At 37.3% G+C, this 20,798-nt stretch overlaps 2 protein-coding genes across 2 annotated transcripts; one reads left to right on the top strand and one right to left on the bottom strand.

Annotated features, from left to right (window-relative positions):
* The first annotated feature begins 3,156 nt into the window (after positions 1-3,156).
* On the top strand, positions 3,157-4,101 carry LOC122914331 (olfactory receptor 4C46). Its single transcript, XM_044260964.1, has one exon. It carries the CDS (start codon positions 3,172-3,174, stop codon positions 4,099-4,101), a length of 930 nt encoding a protein of 309 aa, XP_044116899.1. The 5' UTR covers positions 3,157-3,171.
* A 9,442-nt stretch (positions 4,102-13,543) lies between these two features.
* LOC122914330 (olfactory receptor 4C12) lies at positions 13,544-20,580 on the bottom strand. The gene is made up of 2 exons (XM_044260963.1): positions 20,572-20,580; positions 13,544-14,473 (listed from the first exon to the last, which is right to left on the bottom strand). Exons 1-2 carry the CDS (start codon positions 20,578-20,580, stop codon positions 13,544-13,546), a joined length of 939 nt encoding a protein of 312 aa, XP_044116898.1.
* Positions 20,581-20,798: the final 218 nt, after the last annotated feature.

Genomic DNA, 20,798 nt, shown 5'->3' with positions numbered 1-20,798 from the left:
AAGAAAAAGAGCTATTAGAGCCACAAACTTTAAAATGGCAACCGTTTCCATTTGCTTTCACTGCTCTAGCTGTTCAAGCAATCAGTTGTGGTTTTCCAATAAAGGTTTAATATAGATGAGAAAAGAGATACTTCTGTGACATTAGCCTGTAGGGAAACTACATCACAGCACTGCTGGAATTATGGCACCTTGCTATTCACGTGGCATTCAGCTTTCTTAAAAATCCAGGACATAGAGGAAGGAGACTTACAGGCTTAGTTTCCAAGTGTAGGGAATACAATTCCCCACTTAAGAATGAGTGTTTCTCAACATGTCTCTTTAGAATACTGTTTCTTAAGACAAAGCCCTTCCATCAAAAGAAATAATTAATTCCTGGGAGAGGAAGCAAGAACTACAAGACAAGGTCCCTGAACCTTGATGGAAACCTCTTTAACTATCCATACAGGGCAAGGTGAAAATGTTTTTCTCCACCTCTCCAGAGCAAAATTCATTGTGGGCAGAGTGAACAACCTGAATGTGATTTCTCCACACTGTTTGCCTCTTGCTTGCCCTGCAGGACCAGAGCTATATATAGATCATTTCTCTGTAGTGTCTTAAATGAATCAATTCTAAATTCAAAACCAGGAAACACATTTCAAACAAATTTTCTGTGAAAAAGTTTTAAGGCTTTAGGCTAGATGTAAAGATTTGGACTCATAAGAACACTCTCATTTTAGTAGACTCATGGAGTTATAAATTATATAGCCCCCTAAAGTGAATACATTCAATGTATACAATTACTTAATAACTATTGAGCTGAGAGTGAATTATCTGAATAGGCTCTTCCTAAGTGTGACACATTTCTCATACTGAAAATTACTTATTACAAGAAGAGGTCAGTTTGAAGACGGGACTATTTCTGAATACCCTCAAACATCATTAAGATCATCTAAGAGAGCTGAGGTAAGTTTTTCAATAGTGCTGATGCTTTATTAAAGATTGTTACTTTCCACATATACTACTCATTATTTTCCAACTTTTCAGACATAGTAATAAAATAATTTATCATTATCCCAGCGCCTCAAAAGATAATTCATGAATATCATTAGCTAATTGGACAGTTAAAATATTGGGGGCTCATAGAGATTAAGCAAGTGGTAGAACCCAACTTTCTGACACCAGTTACCATGCTTTGGCCAGGAGACACCTCCTAATAATGAAGAAAAATCATGAGAATGAAAACAAAAATTTACTACATTTCAAACACACAAATACAAAAATTAAATGATATAGGTCACCAGCTATTTCACCCAAGCACAAACATAGAGAACAGTTTCTGGGATCCACTGCTAGGTTTGCACAAGTCTCTATCTTTCCTTTGAGAGTAAAATTGGTGATGAACCTTCCTAAGTTCAATTGCATAGTTGAATGTTCCTCTGTATTATTGCCCAAACTGACAATTCTTCCTATCTTATAGGGGCATTCACAGTCATAAAATTAAATGAAAATCCTGTGTACATCCTAAACAGGTGTGGTCAATGTCTCAAATAATTGTTGTGATAACCTTTTATGTGGGTATTATCATTCTTGCTTTATAGATGAGGAAACAGAGATGTAAGGTCTAAAGTAATGTAGCCCAGATAAAAGAAACTACAAGTGGAAGAACAAGGATTCTACTTCAGTCTTTCTGATTTCCAAACCAATACAATTAACCACAAGATCATTTGTTTTGATATTTTGCAGAAGAGTCTGGTGGCCCATTTTATCTATATCATCTATATCTATATCTATATCTATATCTATATCTATATTACAACAAGAAACACTTAGGGCTAGGGGAGAGGCCAAGATAAAAGGGTTATTCAATGAAAGCTGTGCCACATTTTTCTTAATATTCGAGAGTTCCAATATGCCACTGTGTGTGTTGTGTGTTTTCTGATGAAACTGCTCCACATGGGCTTGACTCTAAATTAGTATTAAAGTAATTACAGGTATCATGGTCATATCAAAAAGAGATTACTAGTTCAACATTGTTTATTATAAAGTAACAATATAGGGCATGGATTAAAAATTGGCAGGTAAAACAGTTAGCAAGTATAACCTGAGTTTTCTTGGCTCCAGTCTTTATTAGCTGCTCAGTCATCTTGGGCAAGGTCCTTAACTTCTTCTCTATGCTTCTATTCCCTAATGTGTAAAATAGGGATAAAAATGATAGTAGTAACCATTCTGTAGGTTTGTAGTGAGGATTAAATAACCAAATGTCTGCAAAAATACTTAGAGTACACTACTAACTTTTCAGTAAGCCTTAGTTAATATTGCCATCATTATTATAATTATAAATATTAGACTCTGAGATTGTTTCCTCTTCTGCAAAATGAGTGATATAACACCATCCACACAGGTTATCATACTAAAAGTTACCACGTATACAAAGCATTTGTTACATGCCACGCACGCAGCAATCAATCATTCAAAAGTATATTATTACTAGCTATTTTAAAGTTATTTGACTTGGGAAACATACATTATGAGTACTTTTAAGTAGCTCTTGTATCCATTCATTACATTCCCATCACCAATGCCCTGTTACTCTTTATTCAACTACTATCAATAGTTTGCTACTGGGATTCCTGTGTCTTCCTTCTACCCCCTCACTGAACCTCAACCCATTTCAGCCAAAGAACACAAAGATCTTTAGGAGAATAAAAAATGTCTAAATTTCCCCCCTTCACATTCTTCTTTATCCTCCCACTCATATTCTTAATAATCTTCCATCGTTCCCCATTTCCTAGAGATTAAAGGGAAAATTCTGAAGCTCTGCATTTGGAAGCTCTACATCCATCTACTACCGCTTTTTCAGTTTTGGCTAGCACAATGTGCACAATCTACCACTACAACGTAGACTCTTGGTCATTTGGGATGACTAAGTGCACACATGGCCTCCTGCCTATGTGTTTACAAAAGTTCTTCATGTCCATAATCTTGACAATAACTTCGGTGGGGGCAGTTTGATTAATTTCCAATAACTCAGAATCTTTATTTCCAACACACACAGAACCTCAAAAGCATTCACGATTCAATAGAATCCAAGAATGCATTATATATTAAAATGGGAAGTTTAGTAAATTCAGGGTTGTGTTAATAAAAATTATTTTCTTTTCAGGCAATGTAATTAACTATCAGGTGAAACACATGGAGAATAGGAACAATGTGACAGAGTTTGTTCTACTGGGGCTTACAGAGAATCCAAAGATGCAGAAAATTATATTTGTTGTGTTTTTTGTCATCTACACCATCACTGTGGTAGGTAATATGCTCATTGTGATCACCATCACTGCCAGCCCATTGTTGGGGTCCCCCATGTACTTTTTCCTGGTCTATCTCTCCTTTATTGATGCCTGTTATTCCTCTGTCAATACTCCCAAACTGATTATAGATTCCCTCCATGAAAAGAAGACTACAGGATACAATGGATGCATGACCCAAATATTTGGGGAACATTTTTTTGGAGGTGCTGAAGGCATCCTGCTTACTGTGATGGCCTATGACCGCTATGTGGCCATCTGCAAGCCTTTACACTACACAACCATCATGAGTCGGCGAGTGTGTAGCCTGCTAATGGGAGTAGTGTGGGTGGGAGGCTTTCTTCATGCAACCATACAGATCCTTTTCATCTTCCGGTTACCCTTCTGTGGCCCTAATGTCATAGATCATTTTATGTGTGATCTGAACCCCTTGCTCAATCTTGCCTGCACTGATACCCACACTCTAGGGCTCTTTGTTGCTGCCAACAGTGGATTCATCTGTCTGCTAAACTTCCTCCTCTTGATGGTCTCCTATGTGGTCATTCTGCGCTCCCTCCGAAATCACAGCTTGGAGGCAAAGCGCAAAGCCCTCTCTACCTGTGTCTCCCACATCACAGTGGTCGTCCTATTCTTTGTGCCCTGCATATTTGTGTACATGAGACCCGCAGCTACTTTATCTATTGATAAAGCAGTCGCAGTGTTCTACACTATTATAACTCCCATGTTAAACCCTTTAATCTACACCTTGAGAAATGCCCAAATGAAAAATGCCATTAAGAAATTGTGTAGTATGAAAATTATTTCAGGTGACAAATAAATGTGCCTGGAGCTCAACACTGATCCAGTGGAAAGAAAGCTCAAAAGGACATTTTGCATGATTTCAGCAAGTAATAGTTAAAGGATGGAGAAATAAACTAACCACTATTAATCATAAATTTTGCATTGAGGATAACAGAAATAAATGCAAGAAAAGAGAGAAAACATAAACAAGAACCACTGCTTATTCAGAAAATTCTACCAATTTGGAGTTTAGTTTTGCTAGCTTCAACCAAATATATGGATTCATATGCCTTCCTTCTAATAACAACTTAAAGAAATACTAGAATTTATTGCTATCAAGCAATAATCTCTTTAACAATCCAAGGAGGTAGGCACTGAAATTATTACCACTTTACAGGTGAGGAAACTGATAGAAATGGAAAGGTACCAAAGCAGATATATTGGAAAACCAGCAACCAGAATTGACTGATTTCCCAGATCATGTCCTTAACTGCTGTTAACTGCCAGGCAATGATGATCAAAAGAACCAATAAATATACTAGTTAACATTTACTGAGCCAGAGACTGCACTGGACACAATGTATATATTAGTTCATTATCTATAATAAAAACCTAATAATTTTTTATGAATAACTGCTTGGTTTTTACATATCACAATTAATTTTATATGTTGCCTATAACATTATGGTAGGTACCTATTTAGATCTATAAAACCATCAGCAGTTTAACCTCTGAAGGGTAGGTAATAAAGACTATGCCAGGTTTCCAGGTTCTCTTGTAGGCTTCAGAACCATTTTGCATTGTTCATATCACTCATTTTATGCTGATACCCCATCAGGAAGAGTAATGACTCAAAAATTTTGATGTCGGACAGAAATTTCTTATTACTGAATATACAGTCATACTCTGTAAGGTACTTACCTACTGTGTAACAATAGTCTCCCCACGGTAGCATAATGTCTGTTGCACAGTAAGTATTGAATTAATTACTTAATTAATTAAAAGTATAAAGGAAGATGAATAAATTCAAAAATAAAGAGCAAGAAAGCAGTACTGGAGACTAGGGAATTCTTTCCCACTTTTATCTGATTCAACTCTAAGGAGAATTCTGGCTAGACCTCTTGGGGAAACTAGCTTGTTTTCACTCTTGCTTATACTAAGGTTGAGAAAGAAATTAAAACTACATTTCACAGCATATTAAACTACAATATGCAAAATAGTTTACCTTGATACTCTCCCGCTTTCAGTGACATTTTATTACCTTATGAATGTGGCCTGCTTATATTGTGTTTCTGTGTTAATCAATTTACTTTTTGGTACCATGCCATTATTAAAATATGTGGCTCTTTCTACACACAAAACTATCTCAGGATATTTTCCATTCATCCCTTTTGTCGTATCTTCATAATCAACAAATATTTTTGAGCCCAAGAAATGTATCAGACAGGTTGATAGTTGCTGGCCCCTCAGTGGTGAACAAAAAGAGAACCAGTTTCTGCCTCCACAGAGCTTAGAATCCATTGAAAGTCTCCCAGGATGAAGCAGAAAATTACAACAAGTTTAAATTATAAGATAGCAGAATCACAAGGTGCTGTGAAACCACACTGGAGGGATACAGGATCAAAAGAAGATGCCTAGATGAAAAGATGTAAAAAAAAAAACAGAAAGCAGTGGTAAAAATAAGTCCGCTGGTACAATGAATAGGAATGGGATTGGTGGACTGTCTTAGAAGATGGAATACATAACAAAGGCCAGGAGGTGAAAAAGAGTACACAGGAAACCTAACCAATTCAATATGGTAATCAATTCAAAAACACTGGAAGTTTGATTTTAGCTAGTGAATGATGCAGTTAGATTTGAATTTTAGTGGGGGTGCCTGGGTGACTCAGTTGGTTAAGCATCTGCCTTTGGATCAGGTCATGATCCTAGGGTCCTGGGATCAAGTCCTGTATGGGGCTCCTAGCTCAGTAGGAAGTCCGCTTCTCCCTCTGCCTCTGCCTGCCACGCCCCCTGCTTTGTGCTCAGTCACTCCCTGTAAAATAAATAAATAGGTCATGATCTCAGGGTCCTAGGGTTAAGCCCTGCATCAGGCTACCTCCTCAGCTGGAAGCTTGCTTCCCTCTCCCACTCCCCCTGCTTGTGTTCCCTCTCTTGCTGTGTTTCTCTCTGTCAAATGAGTAAATAAAATCTTTAAAAAAAAAAAAAGCTTTGAGTTTTAGAATGGTAACTATGGCTACAGTGTGGGAAATGGTTTGAAGGGGATGAGACTACCCACAGGAGAGTAGTTAGAGGTCACAGTGGTGATTTGGGTGCAAAAGGATTGATGTCTGAAGTCTGGTGGTGCCAGTGAGGAGGCAGAGTTTGGTGGACACAACTGTGTCCAATTCCCATCTCAAAGTCTGCATCTGGGGAGCCCAAACTAACACAGAGATAGAAAAGTGTTCAAGAAATACTTGGGGGGCACCTGGGTGGCTCAGTGGGTTAAAGCCTCTGCCTTCAGCTCAGGTCATGATCCCAGATTCCTGGGATCGAGCCCCACGTCGGGCTCTCTGCTTGGCAGGGAGCCTGCTTCCCTACCTCTCTCTGCCTGCCTTTCTGCCTACTTGTGGTCTCTGTCAAATAAATAAATAAAATCTTAAAAAAAAAAAAAAAGAAATACTTGGTACTACAAATAAAAGAATTTGATACAGGATAAAGATTTGAGAGAGGATTCATCGATGATACCCAGTTTCTAGAGTAGATTACCAAATGCATGGAACAGAGAAAAGATTGTATTTTTAATGTGTTGGATGACCTTTAAGTAACAATGTACAATTAAATATATGTTTCTGATCCTCAGAAAGATGTAGGCCACAGATATGTAGAAAACTTGAACATATAGATGGCCAATAAAACCATAAAAGTAGAGGCACCTGGGTGGCTCAGTGGGTTAAGCCTCTGCCTTCAGCCCAGGTCATGATCTCAGGGTCCTGGGATTGAGTCCCACATCCCGCTCTCTGCTCAGTGGGGAGCCTGCTTCTCCTTCTCTCTCTCTGCCTGCTTCTCTGCCTACTTGTGCTCTCTGTCCCTCTGTCAAATAAATAAATAAATCTTAAAAAAAAAAAAACATAGAAGTATTAGATATCAGCTATGGAGAGTGTGATTTGGTCAACTATGGGTGGTTTTCAGGGGTCTATCAAATAGCCATTTTGATATTTTTAGAAAGAAAACAAAAAAAAATTTTTTTGATTCTAAAATAGAACTCTAGAGGTGCCTAGGTGGCTCAGTGGGTTAAGTCTCTGCCTTCAGTTCAGGTCTCGTTCTCAGGGTCATGGGATCAAACCCCACATCAGGCTCTTTTCAGCAGGGAGCCTATTTCTCCCTCTCTCTCCCCCTCTCTCTCTCTGCCTACTTGTTATCTCTGTCTGTCAAATAAATAAATAAAATCTTAAAAAAAAATGCCTGTGCCTCAGGCCATCACTTTAAAAAAAAATAGAACTCTAAAAATGTCAGTTTGTCTATTATTAGAAATTCAGTGAAACACCAAACCTATAAAATAAAAACAGGCTATGAAAGAAGTTTTTAAAAATCAGACAGACATCAAAATTTTTGCCAGCAAAAGTAGAAATTGGAAGTTAATGAAAAAATTTTTTAATGTTCTCAAGGGAAAGGACTGTAACAACTAATTCCATATCATGCAATACAGAATTCAAATAGGAGAATAAAATAAATAGATTTTCAACACACAAAGACTCATAAATTTAATTGTTCAAGAACTAAACCTCTGCAAACTGAATTCAATGGATTCAAAAGATCATACACCATGACCAAATGGGATTAACTCTGTGATGCCAGGTTAGTTTAAAATATACAAAAAAATTAATCTGATACATCACATTAAGATCATATGATCATCTCAATAGAGTCACAAAATTTTTTTTAAAGATTTTATTTATTTATTTGACAGAGATCACAAGCAGGCAGAGAGGCAGGCAGAGAGAGAGAAAAGGAAGCAGGCTCCCTGCTGAGCGGAGAGCCCGATGCAGGACTTGATCCCAGGACTCTGGGATCATGACCTGAGCCGAAGGCAGAGGCTTTAACCCACTGAGTCACCCAGGCACCCCAATTCACAAAATTGTATTAACAAAATTTAACAATCTTTCATGATAAAAATTCTCAACAAAATAGATTTGAACGAAATTGCCTCAACACACATGCAAAAAAAAAAACAAAAAAACAAAAAAACCATCTGTGAAAATCTCAAAGCTAACGTGATGATCAGTGGTTAAAACTGACACCTTTTCCCCTAAGATCCAGTACAAGGCAAGGAAGCTCATGTCACTTTTATTCAACATAGTACTAGAAGTAGCAGCAAAAGCAACTTACTTCAGACAAGAAAAATAAATAAGGGCATCCAAACTGAAAAGAAAAAGGTAAAATTATCTGTTTGTAGATGACATGATCATATATATAGAAACCCTAAAACCTACACACACACACACACACAAACTATAAAACTAATAAATGAATTCAATAAAGATGCAGAATACATACAAAAATTATTCACATTTCTTTACACTAACAATAAACTATATAAAAAGGAAATGAAGATTATTTGACCATAGAGTTGAGGGTCCATATCTGGGCTCTCTACTCTGTTCCACTGGTCTATGTGTCTATGTTTATGCCAGTACCATGCTGTCTTGGTGATCACAGCTTTGTAGTAAAGCTTGAAATCAGGTAACGTGATGCCCCCAGCTGTATTTTTGTTTTTCAACATTTCCTTAGCGATTCGGGGTCTCTTCTGATTCCATACAAATTTTAGGATTATTTGCTCCAGCTCTTTGAAGAATACCGGTGGAATTTTGATCGGAATAGCATTAAAAGTATAGATTGCTCTAGGCAGTATAGACATTTTAACAATGTTTATTCTTCCAATCCAAGAGCATGGAATGGTCTTCCATCTTTTTGTGTCTTCTTCAATTTCTTTCATGAGTGTTCTGTAGTTCCTCGAGTACAGATCCTTTACCTCTTTGGTTAGGTTTATTCCCAGGTATCTTATGGTTTTTGGTGCTATAGGAAATGGAATCGATTCTATAATTTCCCTTTCTGTATTTTAATTATTAGTGTATAAGAAAGCCACTGATTTCTGTACATTGATTTTGTATCCTGCCACATTGCTGAATTGCTGTATGAGTTCTAGTAGTTTGGGGGTGGAGTCTTTTGGGTTTTCCATATAAAGAATTATGTAATCTGCAAAGAGAGAGAGTTTGACTTCTTTATTACCAATTTGGATACCTTTTATTTCTCTTTGTTGTCTGACTGCTGCTGCTAGGACTTCTAATACTATGTTGAACAAGAGTGGTGAGAGTGGGCATCCTTGCTGTGTTCCTGATCTCAATGGGAAAAAATATGCAGTGGAAAAAAGACAGTCTCTTCAATAAATGGTGCTGGGAAAACTGGGCAACTATATGTAGAAGAATGAAACTCGACCATTCTCTTACACCGCACACAAAGATAAACTCAAAATGGATAAAAGACCTCAATGTGAGACAGGAATCCATCAGAATCCTAGAGGAGAACATGAGCAGTAATCTCTTCCATATCAGCCACAGCAACTTCTTTCAAGATATGTCTCCAAAGGCAAAGGAAACAAAAGCGAAAATAAACTTCTGGGACTTCATCAAAATCAAAAGCTTCTGCACAGCATAGGAAACAGTCAAGAAAACAAAGAGGCAAACCATGGAATGGGAGAAGATATTTTCAAATGACAGTACAGACAAAAGGTTGATATCCAAGATCTATAAAGAACTCCTCAAACTCAACACACACAAAACAGACAATCATATCAAAAAATGGGCAGAAGATATGAACAGACACTTCTCCAATCAAGACATACAAATGGTTATCAGACACATGAAAAAATGTTCATCATCAGTAGCCATCAGGGAGATTCAAATTAAAACCACATTGAGATATCACCTTACACCAGTTAGAATGGCCAAAATTAGCAAGACAGGAAACAACATGTGTTGGAGAGGATGTGGAGAAAGGGGAACCCTCTTACACTGTTGGTGGGAATGCAAGCTGGTGCAGCCTCTTTGGAGAACAGTGTGGAGATGCCTTAAGAAATTACAAATAGAGCTTCCCTATGACTCTGCAATTGCTCTCCTGGGTATTTACCCCAAAGATACAGATGTAGTGAAAAGAAGGGCTATCTGTACCCCAATGTTTATAGCAGCAATGGCCATGGTTGCCAAACTGTGGAAAGAACCCAGATGCCCTTCAACGGACAAATGGATAAGGAAGATGTGGTCCATATACACCATGGAGTATTATTCATCCTTTCTGATGGATGAATACCCAACTTTTGTAGCCACATGGACGAGACTGGAAGAGATTATGCTGAGTGAAATAATTCAAGCAGAGAGAGTCAATTATCATATGGTTTCACTTATTTGTGGAGCATAACAAATAGCATAGAGGACATGGGGAGATAGAGAGGAGAAGGGAGTTGGGGGTAATTGGAAGGGGAGATGAACCATGAGAGACTATGGACTCTGAAAAACAATCTGAGGGTTTTGAAGGGGCGGGGGGGGTGGGAGGTCGGGATACCAGGTGGTGGGTATTATAGAGGGCATGGATTGCCTGGAGCACTCGGTGTAGTACAAAAACAATGAATACTGTTATGCTGAAATTAAATTTTTAAAAAAATTTTAAAAAAGGAAATGAAAATAGTTCCATTTATGATAGCATCAGAAAGAAAAAAATATTTAGGAATAAATGTAATTAGTAAGTGAAAATTCTTCACACTGAAAGCTATAAGAATTTGATTGAAAAAGACACAAATAAATGGAAAGATCCCATGTTTGTGGATTAGAAAAATTAATATTGTTAAAATGTTTATATTACTCAAAGCAATCCATAGATTCAATAAAATGCCTATCAAAATGCAAATGGCATTTGTCACAGACATGGAACAAAAAATCCTAAAATATATCTGAAACCACAAAAGACCTTGAATGGCCAAAGCAACCCCAGAAAGGACAGAAAGCTGGAGGCATCACACTTTCATTTCCTGATTTCAAACTACTATATTTCAAATCAGTAGTAATCTAAACAGTATGGTACTAGAATAAAAATAGACACCTCAAAATGTTGAAAATAGAACTGCCCTATGACCCAGCAATTGCACTACTGGGAATTTACCCTAAAGATACAAATGTAGTGATCCAAAGGGGCACGTGCACCCGAATGTTTATAGCAGCAACGTCCACAATAGCCAAACTATGGAAAGAACCTCGATGTCCATCAACAGATGAATGGATCAAGAAGATGTGGTATATATACACAATGGAATACTATGCAGCCATCAAAAGAAATGAAATCTTGCCGTTTGCGACAACATGGATGGAACTAGAGCGTATCATGCTTAGCGAAATAAGTCAAGCGGAGAAAGACAAATATCATATGATCTCCCTGATATGAGGAAGTGGTGATGCAACATGGGGGCTTAAGTGGGTAGGAGAAGAATCCATGAAACAAGATGGGATAGGGAGGGAGACAAACCATAGACACCTAAATAAATGGAACAGAATTGAGAGTCCCGAAATAAACACTTCCATATGCAGCCCCTTAACATTTGACAAGGATATCAAGACTTCTCAATGGGGAAAGGCTTGTCTCTTCAATAAACAGTATTAGGAAAACTGGATATTCACATGCAAAAGAACGAAATTGGATCCTTATCTTGTACCACATATGGCGGGGGGGTGGGAGGTTGGGGTACCAGGTGGTGGGTATTATAGAGGGCACAGCTTGCATGGAGCACTGGGTGTGGTGAAAAAATAATGAATACTGTTTTTCTGAAAATAAATAAATTGGGAAAAAAAAAATCTATTGAAAATCAATTAAAGACTTAAATGTGAGACCTGAAGCCATAAAACTTCTAGAGGTAAACATATGGAAAAAGCTTATTGACATTGGCCTGGGTAATGATTTCTTGGATATGCTTCTCATCTCAGCTTGTTCTACATAGTTTCCAAGAGTGCCTGCTTGGGGGAGGAGCCTGGATAAACATCTGGTGGTGCTGACACTGCCACCTCCATAGATGATTTCCCAATGAGTTTCAGTGGCACTTCTGCAGGCAAATTCCAGTGAATCACACAAGCACTCAGAGATCAAGTTCTCAGTTCAGTGGATCTGCACCTTAGTTGGGGTGGTTTCCACCAGCCTTGGTCCATCTGTGCCTTAGAGGGTTGTTTCCCTTTTGCCAGTCCAGGCCATAGTCCTCTGCTCAGCAGCCTCAGACTATCAGCAGCCCAGAGGGAAGTTCCCAGCTTACCAGTCCATTTTTTTTTTTCCTGTCAGTCTCTCTCCAGCTACCATAAACTCTTTCTGGCCAAGACAACCGAGTGAACTTCACCATCCAATGGGCAACAACTACTCCTTCTCCAAAAGATGAATCCCAGTTTTGGGGAGGAATTCTACCTTTTAAATGTACTCCTTCCTTTGATATTCACCTCTTAGTCGCAGGGAATTCTTTAGAGTAATCATTAGCCCTTTCCAGTTAATGTTCTGCTATAATGAACATGAAGGTATGTAACCCTTCCCTGTTCAAATTACTGTGTTATCTGTCTCCTAATTAGGCCCTGAGATACAACATGGAAAATACCTAATACGACACCAAACTTACAGGTATTTGATAAATAGTATCTCTTTTTACTGTACAACCAAGATTTAATGGACAAGAAAATTCACAAAGGGAAAAATTTATAATGGTGCTAGAGTCCAAAGTAAAGAAATATCATTAAACCTATTATTTTATAATCAGTAATAACCAGTATCTTAATGTTATATAAGATTATTTTAAAACCAGTACAATATTCTAGATTCATATATTTTAGTTCTAAAGATATTTGAGATTCTAAGTAATAAGTAAATATTTATGGATTAAGAAGCAGTAAATTGTAATGATACGAGTGTGGGATGGGAGACAGTAAGTATGGATTCCAGTTCAACCCTTAGCTTTGCATTTAAGCGGCTATTGGCAAGCGTTATCCAAATTCTTGTTAGAGCCGATGTCCTCAAAATGGATAAAAGACCTCAATGTGAGACAGGAATCCATCAGAATCCTAGAGGAGAACATAGGCAGTAATCTGTTTGATATCAGCCACAGCAACTTCTTTCAAGATATGTCTCCAAAGGCAAAGGAAACAAAAGCGAAAATAAACTTCTGGGACTTCATCAAAATCAAAAGCTTCTGCACAGCAAAGGAAACAGTCAAAAAAAACAAAGAGGCAACCCACGGAATGGGAGAAGATATTTGCAAATGACAGTACAGACAAAAGGTTGATATCCAGGATCTATAATGAACTCCTCAAACTCAACACACACGAAACAGGCAAACACATCAAAAAATGGGCAGAAGATATGTCCTCATCTATATATCAAGAAGCTTGCATTAGATTACTTCTATTACTTCTGTATCAAAGATTTATTTAATTATTATCTGAAATCACTTTTTTTCTCCAGAGCTTCCTCATAGCATTTTTTACCTCAGCATTTCTGAGGGTGTAGATTAAGGGATTTAACATTGGGACCACCATAGTATAAAAGACAGCAACAGCTTTATCAATGGACAGAGCGATCACTGGGCGCAGATAGACAAATATACAGGGCACAAAGAATAAGACAACTACTGTAATGTGAGAAACACAGGTGGAAAGGGCTTTGCGCCTCCCCTCCAAGCTATAGTTCTTTAGGGAGCACAGGATGACCACATAGGACACAACCAAGAGGAGGAAGTTTAAAAGACAAATGAAACCACTGTTGACAGCAACAAAGAGACCAAGGGTATGAGTGTCCATGCAGACGAGTTTCAACAAAGGGTACAAATCACACATGAAATGATCTATAACATTGGGGCCACAGAAGGGCAGCCAGACTGTGAAGAGGATCTGAATCGTTGCATGGAGAAATCCTCCAGTCCAGGCCACTCCTAGCAAAAGAAGGCACAGCCTGTGGTTCATGATGGTTGTATAGTGCAGAGGTTTGCAGATGGCCACATAACGATCATAGGCCATCACTGTCAGCAGGATGATCTCAGTAGCACCAAAAATATGTTCTGCATAGACTTGAGCCATACATCCATTAAAGGAGATAGTTTTCTTCTCATGAAGGGAGTCCAAAATCAGCTTGGGAGCTGAAGAAGAAGAATAAATTGTGTCTATCAAGGAAAGATGAGTCAGAAAGAAGTACATGGGAGAGTTCAGAGCCTGGCTGGTGGTAATGGTAACCACAATGAGTAGGTTGCCTGAGAGTGTTACCAAGTACAGAACCAAAAATCCCAGAAACACTATATTCTGCATCATGGGGTTCTGTGTAAGACCTATTAAAATAAATTCAGTCACATTTCTTTTATTCTCCATCTATGTGCTGTGGGGGATAAAAAAACTTCAGGAAGGAATGCTTTACTTCTAAAAAACAAAAAGGAAAGAAACAAGGAACCATAAAATCATCAAACAGTACATAAAACTCTGACTTTTAACAGTAGTCTGACAATCTCAGATGATCCCTTCCCTTTCCAAAACTTTCTAGGAATAGGTAGGTCAAAACTTCTCTTAGTGGACATGGAATTAAATTTCAATATAGTATTTAAAGCTAAGTTTTGCCATTGTTAATGCTCACTTTTTCCTGGACCTCAGGTTGCTTTATTCTCTGTATCTCAATGTATTCTTAAATCATAAAGGCAGAGAAGGTTAAGATAAACTATTCCTCTTATATATGGGCAAGTTACATAATGAGGTACATGGAAAGAACACCTCTTCCAGATGATCCCATAAGTGCTTTACTGAAAAGGTAGTTTAAGAGTCCAAGCCCCAAGACAGTGGTCTAGCTTCTGGAGGCCCAATGCATCAGATAATCCTTCCAGGGATGAGAACCCTTGAGAAGAAAATTGAGTTCACTTCTAATTGTCAACTCTTCTCTAAAGGAGAAGACCTTTGGGAGAACCAACAACCAACTAATATGTTTTTATAGCTTCCTGAAGGTCCAGGCCAAAAATTGGGTTTTATGATCAAAATCAAACAGAAAACCCCAAATTTGACTCATTCATTACTATTATTTCACTTACTTGTTTCTTGCAAATCTTGAAGTAATTTGAGTATGTTTTTAAATGCTTGTCTTTTATAATTTTCATCTACCCCTTTTTGTTCCAAGCCATACAGAAACAAACATACAAACAAAACTTGGTCTTATGTCAAAATTAATGTGTTTGATGCCCTCTATTAATTGACAGACTCAAGCACAGGATCAGTTTCTTTTCTTGTCCTAGTCCAAAGACCAATAATGTACCTATTACTACTCAAACCCTCTAATACTCATATTTTTGGATAAGTGAGAAATGGAGAATAGTGTTGATCAAACAGAATGAACCTGGTCTTCCATAAAAGAATCCTCAGACTGCAATTAAAAGTAAGGACTTACGGGGATGCCTGGGTGACTCAGTGGGTTAAGCCTCTGCCTCGGCTCAGGTCATGATTTTAGGGGTCCTGGGATCGAGCCCCACGTCCACGTTGGGGGTCTCTGCTCAGTAGGGAGCCTGCTTCCCCTCCTCTCTCTCTGCCTGCCTCTCTGCCTACTTGGGATCTTTGTCTGTCAAATAAATAAATAAAATCTTTTTTTAAAAAAGTAACGACTTATTTCTTATTTCAGACAAATTTCTTCTAAGCACAGAAATCTTTGTTACTTGTTTAAATTCACATACTCAAACATTTTGAAATGGAAACTTTTATTACAGCTCTGTTTTACTCCATTATTAATAGCATGTGGAGATTTATTTTCACAACATGTAGTTCCTACAATAATAGTTCATTTTTAATGTGTGGTGGTCATGTGCTAGGCGCCATACGAAATACTTCACATGCGTTGTTTCACTTAATCTTCATAAAAGTGCCAGTTATGAAGATAACAGTATGTGTATGTATATATAATGAAACTCTGGTCAAGAGAAGGTAAAAGGGGGTGCCTGGGTGGCTCAGTGGGTTAGAGCCTCTGCCTTCGGCTCAGGTCATGGTCTCAGGGTTCTGGGGTAAAGCCCCCACATCAGGCTTTCTGCTCAGCAGGAAGATCTCTGTCTGTCAAATAAATAAAATCTTGGAAAAAAAAAAGAGAGAGAAGGTAAATGACTTGCCGAAAGTGATAATGATTTTAAAAATGGGCGGGGGGGGAGACTGCTTTTAAACCGAGGATGTCTGCCTCTAGCTCATCAGCACTAAGTGCCTCTCCAATACAGATCCAGTTTACTTCTGAGAATCAGCCAATGTCAGAGTTTGGACAAGTGGGTTGGTAACTAAAGCCACCACCGGAGACCATATAAAATCCATGGCATTTATTTCACTAAACTATGAAATGTAGAGTCAGATTCTAATGATTTCAAGGGTCCATTGAATGCTAAAATTGTTGTACAGTAAAAATGCTCTAGTTCCTTGCAATGAAAACATATATGCTCTTTAAAGATGAGGACACTAAGTTGCAGAGAGATAAAGTCCAAGAAAACACAGCTGTTTAGATCAGACCACAGGAAAAAAGTCTTCTAGTGCCCAATGCAGTGATTTTTTTTTCTACCATCACATCTTGCTTCCCTTGAAATGAATGTTTACAAGAAAATGTCACCCTAAGGTAACAAAGAGAATTAACTTTCATCTCTTATCTTTAGCAATGCCTGCCTTGAATCTCTAAAAACAATGGGGAAGGATGGGGGGAGCTAACTGTGAGTTAAGGACGCAAAAATGCCATCATACTGTTGGGACTATATCCATTATAGCAGAAATAAGGTCTTACCTAAGTTAGAATGAAATCCAAGAACGGTTAAGAGTCAGAATAACAAGTGCTTCCGAGCCTGGGATTTAGTGTAGTTTCCCAACTGTGCAGGAGGTACATTCCTTCTTGCAGATCTTATATATTAATGCACCCTCCTCATGGTTCTCAGTTTTAGGGCTTAAGATTTCCTTTAAGAAACAGAATCCAAACATTGTCCTTTCTCCTCTCTTCCATGCTGACCTATCTTAATGATGGTAAAAGTCATACAGCCTGTCTTGGCTTCACCTCAAATTTATCTTTGTTTCTTTTCAGTTGCCTCTCATATCTGCTCCTATCATTAGAAGAGATTTTTCCCCCTCTTTCATCCCTAGAAATTATGAAAATCAGAGTACTACTTCAATGAAATGAGTGACCACACATAAACCAGTCGCTGCCTATCCCATACTATATGCCCTAACGCTGAAGGAAACCCTTCAGTGACCATCCAGTTCCAATTTGCTGTTCTACTGCACTGTTTCCACATTCAAAATCCTAGCAATTGACTCAGGAATCCATAAAATGTAAAATTATTCCTGATATATTATGGATATTTCCATATAGAGTGAAGAGAACAAATATTTCTGCAAAATATCCTACAATATCTAAAAGTGGTCACCCATAAAATATCAGAAAGCAATATTTCAACGATTTTAATTTCAAAACCCCTTGAGGGAAAATGGAAATGTAAGAAACTGGATTAAAAACCAGCAATTCTAGTTAACTTACCTGGTTACCTCTGTTGTTAAGGAGAATGCCCAATGTATTCAGGAAAAAGAAATAACCATTATGCATAACTGTTCAAACATCATGCCATGTACATGTATATTTCTCAAGTCCCCACCAACAGGACAATGGCATTTTCAAAGCTCCAACGCTTTAGATATTCAAGTCAAAGGAAAATAAATTGTTATCTCGAACATGGAATTCAAAGTCCTTAGGTACTGAGAATCTTCTGATCTTCAGCACCTGGCTCTATGGCTATAGAAAAAAACACACACATATTTCTATCCCTTTATACAACTCTCTTATTCTGCCCTTAAAATAAGAAAACAACTTCCTTTTGAGTCATCATGTTTAGAGATGATACTGGGAGCATCAAGGCTTTCTATCTAAGGCTTTGCTCTCTCGGGAATTAATTATCTCTGTTTTTTGAAGATTTGCCTTAGAAATAACTATTTGAGAGAATGCATCTGTGAACAACATATCTTCACCCAAATGTCTCTTTTCCCTGCAGTTTATGCCTATGTGGCATAAACTACATTCTTGGTCTATAAATTATGTAATAAAGCATTCCTCCTCCCAGCCCTTGGGTATCACAAAATGGGCACTAAAGGCTGTAAAAACAACATGGGGTTTCATTTAGATTGCTTATCCCCATGGAAATAACTTCCTTGGCTGAGGGCACCAGAGAAGGTTAAGATAGTAAGTCAACCTCTCGACTATACTATAAATGAACACATAAGAACAATTGGACTTGATATATTTTCAAGCAGACTAAGATGTAGAGTTGGAGGCCAAATGGAGGTTAAAAGTTCTTGTCCAACTTGTCTGATGTAGAAGTCTAAAAAACACAGATTTTGATGCCTTTTCAATGGCCTTTTTTTAGAAATCTGGAGTTCTATTGGCCACTTGATAATGGAAATCTTTCCTAAGCAAACAGATTTCTTCAAATTTTCTTCACACACAGTATTCTCAGGTCAATGGAGATCAGAATGTTCTGTGGTCTTGCAAACATATACTGTAGCAAGTACTCTGCAGCCTGAAGGAAATAGGTATTATTAAAATCACATATCATGAGAACTGAGAGTAGCTATATTTAAATGTATGGCTATGCAGTAGATGGCAGACCAGCTATCCTTTTTTTTTTTTAAGATTTTATTTATTTTTTTTAATTATTTTTTATAGGTTATTTATTTGATAGAGAGAGATCACAAGTAGGCAGAGAGGCAGGCAGAGAGAGAGAGAGAAGGAAGCAGGCTCCCTGCTGAGCAGAGAGCCCGATGTGGGACTCCATCCCAGGACCCCGAGATCATGACCTGAGCTGAAGGCAGTGGCTTAACCCACTGAGCCACCCAGGCGCCCCAATAGCAGCTATACTTACTAAGCCCTATGTCCTTTCTTCCCTCACTTTGGTGTAGTACCTTGATTGATTTTCATATATTAAACCAAACTTGCATTCCTGAGATAAATCCCACTTGCTCTCAGTATATAATTATTTTTATAGACTATTGGATTCAGGTTAGTAATATTTTTTTGAGGATTTTTTTGTCTTTACATAAGAGATGTTGGTTATAGTTTTCTAATGGTATCATTGTCTAGTCTTGATATTAGGGCAATACTGGTCTTATAGAATGTGTTCCCTCCTCTCTTATTTTCTGGAAGAGTTTGAGAAAGAATGGTGCTAATTCTATCCCAAATGTTTGATGAAATTCACTTCAAAATGAAGCCATCTTGGCATGAGTTTTTCTTTGTGGCAAGTTTTTTTTTGTTAATCCAATCTCTTGTTATTTATATATTCAGATTATCTATTTCACTTGAGTCATTAGTTTGTATCTTACTTAGAGTTTATTCATTTCATCTAAATTTTATAAACTGCTGGCATACAACTGTTCATAGGATCCCCTTATGATTTTTTTTTTATTTTTGTAAGGTTCATAATAATGTCCCCACTTTTATTCCTGATTTTAGATGTTTAAGTCTTCTCTCCATTTTTTTTTTTCCTGGTCAATCTAGCTAAAGGTTTGTCATTTCAGTGTTTTTTTTTTTTTTTTCAAAGAACCCCCTTTTGGTTTGATTGTTTTTCTATTCTCTACTCTTTTTCCTACTTCATTTGTTTCTGATCTAATCATTGTTATTTCCTTCCTCTGTTTACTTTGGTTCTAGTTTGCCCTTCTTTTTCAAATGCCTTAAGGGGGAAGGTTAAATTATTTGAAGCCTTTCTTTTTTTTTTTAATATAGGTATATGCAGGTATAAATTTCCCACTAATCACTGATTTAGATGCATTCTACAGGTTGCAGTATGTGGTGTTTTCATTTTCATTCCTCTCAAAATATTTTCTAGTTTTCCTCATGATTTCCTCTTGGACCTCTGGTTATTTAAGAGTATGTTATATAATTTCCACACATTTGTAAAGTTCCCAAATTTCTTCCTATTATAATTTCCAATTTTGTTACACTGTAGTCAGAGAACATACTTTGTAGGATCAATATTTTTAAATTTATTAAGTCTTATTTTATGTCTTCATATATCATCCAACCTAAAGAATGTTTTCCATGAGGTTGAGAAGAACTTACAGTCTGCTGTTGTTGAAGAGCTATATTAGTTATCTGTTAGGTATAGTTGGTTTATAGTATTAAGCCTCTTGTTTTCTTGTTGAACTTCTGGTAAGCTCTCTATCCATTATTGAAAGTGGGATATTAAAGTCTCCAGCTACTAGTGTTGAAGATGTCTGTGTATTCTTTCTTCTGTGTCAGTATTATACATGTATTCATGAATTCTGGGGCTCTATTAGCTGCATATAAATCTATAATTATCATATCTTGATTAATTGACTATTTCATCATTATGAAGTATCTTTTTGGTCTCTAGTAATTTACATCTCAAAGTCTATTACATATTATGTTAATATAAAATAACCTATAACAATTTCAGCTCTCATTTGATTACCTTTTGCATGGTATAGATTTTTCATACTTTCCCTTCCTAACTTATTTGTGTCTATGAATCTAAACTATATCTCTTATAGACAAAATATACAGTTGGCCCTTGAAAAAAGTGGGGGTTAGGGACACTGATACCTCAGTCAAAAACCACATATAACTTTTGATTCCCCCAAAACTTAACTACCAATAGCTTATTGTTGACTGAAAGCCTTATCAATGACATAGTCAATG

This window comes from Neovison vison, chromosome 7 (genome assembly GCF_020171115.1).
Source record: "Neovison vison isolate M4711 chromosome 7, ASM_NN_V1, whole genome shotgun sequence".
Taxonomy (NCBI): domain Eukaryota; kingdom Metazoa; phylum Chordata; class Mammalia; order Carnivora; family Mustelidae; genus Neogale; species Neogale vison.
This window is presented reverse-complemented; position numbering and strand designations above follow the sequence as displayed.